Raw genomic sequence first — 8172 nt, forward strand, 5'->3', positions numbered from 1 at the left:
GGGGCGGGTGGGGGGCAGATGCGGCACTGGGCCGTGGGGAGGAGGGGACCAGACGTGGTGCTGGGGGTGTGGGGCAGGGAGAGAGACCGGGGGGCAGATGTGGGGCTGGGGGCACAGGGAGGAGGGGACCAGATGTGGTGCTGGGGGTGTGGGGCAGGGAGACAGATTGGGGACCAGATGTGGGGCTGGGGGTGCGGGCTCGGGGGGGCAACGAAGACACTGGAGGTGCGGGGACGGAGAGGGGTTGTGGGGAGCGGCACCCCAGGCACCGCGGGACCAGCTGCACCTACGACCCTTCAGCCTGAACGGAAACTTTCCTGTGGACACACCAGGAGGAGAGATTGGGCCGTGCCCGGGGCCTTCAGGTCTGGGGCAGTGTGGGTCCTGGCAGCGTGGGAGCATCCACGTGAGAAGCAGCTCCTACTTCGAGTCTAGTTGCCCACGGAACACTGACCACGCGCGTGCTTCTGGAGCACCAAGGGCGAGAGCGCGGGGAGCCGGTGAGCACAGCCTGTGGCCCCCGCCGCGCGCGCGCTTTGCTCCAGGAGCGTGGTGTCCAGGACTCAGAGAGTCAGTTGGAACTGGTCCTGCTCGGGCGGCTTCCTCACCCAGGTGCCCAGCCCGGCCTTCTGGAATGCCTTGAACAGCTGCTGTTTGACCGACTGGTAGGTGCACGCCCCCCGCTTGGCCTCACAGTACATGGACGGCGTGTCCCCGTGGCTCGGGATCCGCGTGCTCAGCTGGGGGCAGGAACAAGACAGCGGGTGAGCCCAGCAGACAGCAGTGCCGGGGCCTCCGCGCGGAACACGGCTCCCGGCCGCCTGCCCTCGGTGCCTGCTGTGAACGGAGAAGCCACACAGCGGAGAGAACATGTGTGCCCCCAAAGGAGCTTCCTTAGCTGCCCACAGCGACCGTCCTGGGCGCACAGGCGGGCCGACTCGTGGTGGTCCCTTCCCAGCATGCGTCAGGACGTCACGTTACCTACCCTGAGTCTGTCCAGCGTTAGTTACGTGTCCGTCTGACCCCAGTAAAGGGGTGGGCACGTGCCATCCGGCAGCCCTGACGCGCCACGGACGCACCCGGGCTGCTCGGCAGGGATGTGAGGAGCGGCAGGCGACAGACATGTAACTTGCCTGCTGTTGAACAGGTATGCTGTGTGGTTTTCTTTTGCGAGAGGGTCTGGGACTGCTGTTGGGGTGGGGTTGGGGGGTCGGGGGGATGTCTGTGGGCACTAAAGCAGCATCGTGGAGGCAGGAGATGGGGGCGTTCGAGTTCTCCTGCCAACCAGTTAGGAAACCGGTGGAACGGGCTGTCTCCTCTGTCGGGTTTCTGGGCCAGGACCAGGCCAGTCTCTGAGGCCAATGTAGGCAGGGATCCCCTGTGGAGAGGCCAGCAGTGCAGGGAGAAGGGCCAGGAGGCCTGGATTCCCCCCGCGGGTTCGGCCCATGTCCTGGAACAGGTGCAAGGGGCCCTTTTGTTTAGGAAGACAGGATCAGTGGTGTTCTCTGACACAGGTCCCTGCAGTGTGCGGACGTGGGAAGTGTGGATGGTGCCTGGAGCGGGCGGGGAGGCAGCCGAAGCGCTGTGCTCAGGACAGAGCCGGGTCCCGTGGACTCGTGGCAGGCACAGAGGTCGTGCAGGTGAAGGGCCACATGCACAACGTCCAGGGTCCCCTGAACTGCAAGCAATGCTTATCTTAAGGGTGGGTGTGTCTGTCCCGTGCCGCGGGTTGACAGATGCGCCCCACACCCCGTTCCTGTTGGGAGCTGTTGCTGGATAAAGACGGGACAGAGGCACAGCTGCTTCTTGGATTTCTGTGATCCTGACGCCCGTTCACGTCTGTCTGGTTCTGCCACAGTCTGCTGTGCTTTGGAAACGTGGACATCTAGATCTCAGCCTAAACTCTGGAAATGTGGTAACTGTCCCCGTTTATCGAGGAGGAAGCTCAGGACTGTTGTAGAAACGCACGGCCTTTGGGGTCAGGAGAAGAGCTGTGACCTGTGGCCTGGCATTTGCTTTTGATGTCATTCAGGGGAAACCACTCACCTTCCTCGGTCTCAGCCGGGGTCATACCATATCAGGAACTTTTCTGAACTTCCCTTATGGTGCCCTACGTGCAGCCGCCCGTGCCCTGTCTGTGAGGCGTCTAGGGCCACAGCCAAGTCCTCAGCTGCTGGCTGGGAGCTCCCAGGGCAGTGGCTGTGTCGCACGTCAGCGGGGCCCAGGGTGAGGGAAACAGCGGGAGTGGCTGGGGCCGTGGGTGCCCCTCGCTCGGACCAGTGCGAACTTCCTGGGGGCCCCTCCCTGTGCCCGCCGGGAGCCGAGGGCGGCAGGGCTGGCCTCCCCCAGAGCGGAGCCCTACCTTTCCGTACAGCCTCGCCCAGCGCATGGAGAACACGTGCTTGCAGAGCCGCGATGAGCCCCCACAGCTCCTCCTCCCGGTGGTGCCGTCGATGACTTCCACGTCCGCGTTGCCCATCACCCAGTTCACGCTGAAGTGCGGAGACTTCCCCGGCTGGCGCGCGGCGGCGTGGCTCACCCCTGCCGAGAGAGGAGCCGCAGTGGCCGGCATCAGGATTCCGGCCCCGCAGGGCCCCTGCCACCGGCCGGCGGGAGACCACGCCTGGCTGCCGCACTGCTGGGAGGCGCCCACACCCCGCTGCCCGTTCTCACACGGGCTTGTGGCTTCTGGGAGGTGTTCGTGGTACCAGACAGGCCCCGGGGCTTGTGATTTCGGTGCATGCGTGTGGAGAAGCGAGGCGAGCGGGACAGAGAGCTGAGAGCGTGGGCCAAGAACCAGCGACACGATCCAGCAGCAGCTCCGGAAGTTTTGAGGCCTTTACTGAAACGCAAACACGAGGCCCCGGGTTCAGGGGTTGTGCAGGATTTCAGGACGACAGCGGAGCTTTAAGTCGGCGGGTTTGGTCACTGGGACGGCACTGGACACTGGACGTCACAGCCCCGGGAGTCCCAGGTTCCTAGCGCAGATGAGAGAAGGGGGCGCTCAGCGTCCCTACTGTGGGGCAGCGGCGTCTGACCTCCGCCCGGCCTCCGTCCCGCCCGCAGCCTGTGACGCTGGGTCTGCTGGGGCCCTCACTGGCTTTCTGCCGGGCTGTCCTGCCGCGGCTGCTCTGCCCGCCATCCCAGTGTGACCTCAGGGAAGGCATGTGAGGCGCGGGTGGATGGGAGGAAAGACCCCACCATGCTGTCGAGCCCCAGACTTCCTGGCGCAGCTCTGTGCCAGCGGCCGGGCAGAGGAGGGACGCGGGCTCTTGTTCTCCTCAGTGACGGTGATGCTGTGGGATAGTTCACAGCCCTGGACCTTTCCCAGCACCACTGCTCCTCCCACAGCCCCTCCCTGAGCCGGTGTGTCTGGAGCACCCCTCCTCCTGCCGCTCCTCCCCACAGAGACACCCCCACGCACCCTGGGCAGGGGGGCGACGAGGGTCCTCACCGGCGGCTCCCATGTCGGGAGGGGTTGGCTTTAGTGCGTTGTGCCTGTGCCCCCGCTGGGCTGTGGGTGTCCCCAGGGGTGCCGGGGTGTTGCTGAGGCCGTGGCTGGCCCTTGGGGGCCTGCACAGATGTGAGGGACCAACCCCGTGTGCAGGGGCGGCCCAGCACCCCAGGCCCTCGTGAGGGCAGGCGTCCCGTCAGCACCGAAGGGCAAAGCTACAGACCCAGAGCCTCCCGCGGTGTCACCACCAGCCGGGGCTTCCCGCTGTCTGCAAACCCACGCTCCGACTCTGCCACCTGCTCCTGCTGCAGCCTGACCCCCGACCGGAATCTCCCGGCGACCTGGGCCGATTCCAGCCAGACAGCTTGTCCTTGAAGCAATTCCCTGCGGCAGCTGCCCATGCAGAGAGGTGGGCAGGGGGACCGTCTGGCACAGTGGCCGTGAGACGGCCCTGCTGGGCAGAGGGGAGAGTGGCCAAGGTCAGGAGTGACCAGTCACCAAGAGAGGCGAGGGCCTTCTCCAGAGCAGCAGGCAGCCGTGTCCTCCCTCCCGCCCTGCTCCCTCCCCTCTCTGTCCCTCCCTCCCACAGGGGAGGGTCTCCGAGGTCCACGTCACACCTCCCTGGCCCCCTGCATGTCCTCTCTGCTGTGGAACGTGCCCACTTTGCCGCCGGCTCTCGGCACACGGACGCCTGCTTGGAGAGGCTCAGCTGCAGCCCTGCCAGGGTGTCCACAAGCGGCTTCTCCGGCTCCGCACGTGGACGCAGGCAGAGAAGAGGCACTGGCTGGCAGACAGCCCCCCGACCGTGGGTGGGTAGCTGCCGCCCCCCCCCAGCCCCTGACCCACCTTCTCTGGAGCTCGGGTCCCAGATGGCCGGTGTGTGTTGAAGCAGAGAAGTGTGCACGGAGGGAAGTGATTTACGCTGTAAATCAGAGTATGAGAAAAGTTGATTTCCGAGTGTCAGGGCTCTGTCCGTGACCAGGTGCAACGGGAAATGAGATTTTCCGTCCAGCAACGATCTTCATGTCACCGAGCCTCGGTGACCGGTGGGAAAGGTGGGGTGCGAGCCACGTTGACTCGGGAACCAGAAGCAGCCCCCATCCTGCCTTGGTGCCTCGTTTGCTGTTCCGCCCCCTGTTCCTTCCCGGGCTCTCAGTAGCGACACAGCGTTTTGTGGGAGGCCTGCCTTTGTCACAGGGAGGGATGAGGACCAGCGCGGGTGTGTGCAGAGTCCCCCCCGTCGTGGGGATCGCAGCGCCCCACTTAGATTGCATGACCCTCTCCCAGGTTCGTTATAAGCGGGCGGCCCGCTCCCCTCCTGCTGTCCTGGGTGTGCAGGAAGCAGCCCACGATTGGGGTTGGGGTCCCTTCTGTGTGGAGCACAGGTGGCGTCATGTGTGTGCATTTGAGTGTGCACGTCGGTGGGACTGCTGTTTGTCCTTGGGGCTTCAGGGTTAAAGGGGCCCCCCTTAGTCTTTCCCTTGGGTGAAAAGTTCCCAAAGCAATCCACAGGAACAACGGTTTTCCTCTTCCCTCCCTCCTTGCTCTCTCTCTGCTTCTGTCGCTGGATTGAGTGTAGTGAGGCCCCGCCTTTGCGTTTACAAAGTCACGTGGGCAGTGATGCCTGACTGCCGCGTTCACACGCAGGGTCGCTGACCTGGGCGTGCAGAGTGGTCAGTGCACAAGGCAAGGAGGTCATCCTGCAGGACGCCCCCGTCGGCCTAACCCTGCAGGCCACACGGTGCAGGGGGCCGGCACGGGCTCGGTCGCCGCGGTCATGGCGCCGAGCAAGGGGAGCTCCCTCGTGGTTCACATGCCCACGGGCCAGTCCCGCGGCCTGTTCTCGGAGGGAGAGACGGGCAGGCCTGGGCACACGGGAGGCTCCTGCCGCTCGTGTCCGTTTCCCCGCACCTCGGGGTGGCGCTCCCGCTCTGTCCCTGTCCCGCCCCACACACCCGGGTGGGCCCTCAGCGGGGTGTTGGAACCCTTCGCTAGGTTCCTCCCAGGCCTGTCAGTCTGTCTTCTGCTCCCTCAGTCTGGCCCGGGGGAGACACTTGTTTCTGCGGAGCCGCATGCACGTGTCTGAGGAAGCTCGTTCGTCGCGTCCTGATTCGTAATTGAGATCCGCTGTGCAGGAGCCAAGCCAGGCCTCGTGGCCTGGTGAGGGGCTCGTTCGTCTCCCGCTGGGTTGAGGACAAAAGTGCTTGGGACTCTGGGGATGCGTTGGCCTCTCCTCCCAGGAAGCCACCTCTGGCCTGCATCGACCTCCCCCGTTGGCTGGATGCTGTCCACGGAGGGAGGCATCAGTCCGGGATCGTCCTTCTGGACGCAGATGTGCAAACCAAGCCTCACGCTCAAGTTCCGGTCACAGGCTGCTTACCGTCCGAGGCGCCACCTGCCGCCACCCACTTTCCTCGTCCTCCTCGAGATGGCGGCACGCAGGCGCGTTACACAGACCCTCGCAGGAACACAGTGTTACCTTCTCGCCCTGAGTCCGCAGCCTCGGATACCTCCAGGGCCGATTGGAAATCTCCGTCCAGAGGAAGATGGGAGCAGGTCACAGTCCGCCCCGTGCTCATCCCGGTTCAGGGAGGAACTGCATGTTCTGAACGCTGAAAGCACAGGCCTGTGTCTGCTGTGCCCCAGGAGGGGAGGAAGGTCGTCTTAAGAAATAAATCCTGGGAAGACTCAGCCCTGTGTATCAGCGACCTTGGTTCAAGGTCACAGGGTCTGTTGACGACACAGACATCGGACTTGTTGTAATTCTCACCATGGAGCACCTGAGCCCGAGTCTGCAAACCTGCACCTTGACATCCAGGAACGGAACGCGTCACAGTCACGCCAGCCAGCATGGATCCCGGGACTCCCGCCCTCACTGGGTGGTGACAGAGGCCCAGGGTTGCACTTTCCAGTGCGGTTCCCGCCCGTGCGGACGTTGTGCTGTGACCCGGGAGCCCGGTGTTCGTCTCCCGAGGCCGCTGCAGTGGAGCGTGGACACAGTCACCGGCTCACAGAAAATCACAGAGACCGACTCCCTGCTCACTCTAGAGGCGCGCAGGTGTTGGCGGGGCTGCGCTCCTCCATCCTCCAGCTCCCAGCGGCCCCGCTGTTCCTGGCGTGGAGATGCGTCACTTCCACCTCTGCCCGTTTTCACGTGGCTTCTGCGCCCCCGCGTCTCTCTCTCTTTCCCTCCATCAGCCTCTCTCTTCCACAGATGCATGTGGTGGGGTGTGGGACCCACAGGACATAGTTCAGGACACCCTCTTCATTTCAATATCCTTAACTTAATCACAGTGATAGGGACCCTTTTTCCAAATACAGTAATTTACATGTTTCAGGGATTAAGATTTGGTGTCTTGGGGTGGTCAGTAGTCTGCCTACACCAGCATTATTAGTCGTGAGTTTGGAGCTGGCCTCTGAAGCCCGCGTGCTGACCTCTGCACCACAGTTGGTGGGTGGGGGGTTCCCACTGGCCACAGCCACATACGTGGACATCTCTTCTCGGCCCCTGGCTGGGGAGGGAAGCCTAGCATGGCTCTGTTTCGGGGATGGTGTGGTTGGCCTCTGTCGGGGAAGATCTCAGATTGGAAATTTGTTGACAAAGCCCAGGACGGGATGAGAGAAAAGGTGTCCCTGAAAGGTGGTGTGGCCAGGCTAGGACCAGACCCATGGCCACTCTAACTCAGTGATACTGCGGTACTTATTCCCACCATCTGGAAGGAAGCCTGATCTTCCCAAACACCTTCCCCATCGGACCCATCGCTGATAAGATCTGTGCAGCCCGTCTGTGTGCCACAGCCCATGCGGTCATTCATCCTCTCTGCAGCGTTCTAGACACGGCTGGTATCTCAGAGCGGACGTGTGGGAGACCAAGGTCTCCACCAGCATTGACACAGGTACTCTGCTGTTCTGACACACAAGAGTGTCTCTGTGAAGATCGTCCGATGTTTGATTTAGTGACTTAGCGATTGACATGATTGTGTGAATACGGTGAACCTGAAGTAGGTTTTTCCTAACTTCGATGAGTTAATGCACCTGCTAACTGGGGCTGCCATTGCCTTCCCCACTGTGCCATTACTGCCACGGCTGCCACCACGGCCACCGCCACCAGCACGACCGTTAGGACCACTCCCACCCGCGGTGCTTCTGTGCCAGACTGTGGCCACGTTCGAACGGCTCCCGTCACCGCGAGTCCCACCGCCACCACGACTGGCAGGACAATAGGCCTCGTTTTGCAAAAACCCGCATGCACCTCTTTTTAAAAAGCAGCGTCTAAGACTTTGTAACATTTCTTTAGATTGCTGGTGGGCCTAAAGTATTTAAAATTTAATTCAGTTTCTCTAAATTAAAGCTACACAGGACATTCAGGAACACGATTTTTATAGGGAGTGAGGCAAGTTTGTGTCTCAGGGCAACACTGCATTCGATGTTGAGAAACGGACAATTCAATACCGAGTCGTACGGCGGCAGGAGGGTGTAGATGAGGCCGCTGTGTGTTCTGTATGTTCCAGACACCCCGTGTGTTGTCCCTCACACACACACAGACACCACACATGTATGCACATCACACATGCACACACATCGCACATGTACACACACATCACATGCATGCACAACACACGCACACACATCACACACACAACACACATGCACATCACACATGTACACACACACCAATCGCACATGTACACACACATCACATGCATGCACAACACACG

General features: G+C 62.1%; 1 protein-coding gene across 1 annotated transcript in view; it reads right to left on the reverse strand.

Moving 5' to 3' along the window:
- Positions 1-563: 563 nt before the first annotated feature.
- The window catches only part of LOC111158639 (adenosine deaminase, RNA specific B2 (inactive)), a 353724-nt gene continuing 346115 nt past the window's right edge, over positions 564-8172 (reverse strand). Inside the window, exons 9-10 of the mRNA XM_022520804.1 lie at positions 2363-2541; positions 564-740 (exon numbers count right to left, since the gene is read on the reverse strand). Of these exons, the coding sequence (XP_022376512.1) occupies positions 564-740; positions 2363-2541 (356 nt within the window). The remainder of the gene's footprint in view (positions 741-2362; positions 2542-8172) is intronic.

This window comes from Enhydra lutris, unplaced genomic scaffold (genome assembly GCF_002288905.1).
Source record: "Enhydra lutris kenyoni isolate GAN:26980312 unplaced genomic scaffold, ASM228890v2 scaffoldscaffold61, whole genome shotgun sequence".
NCBI lineage: Eukaryota > Metazoa > Chordata > Mammalia > Carnivora > Mustelidae > Enhydra > Enhydra lutris.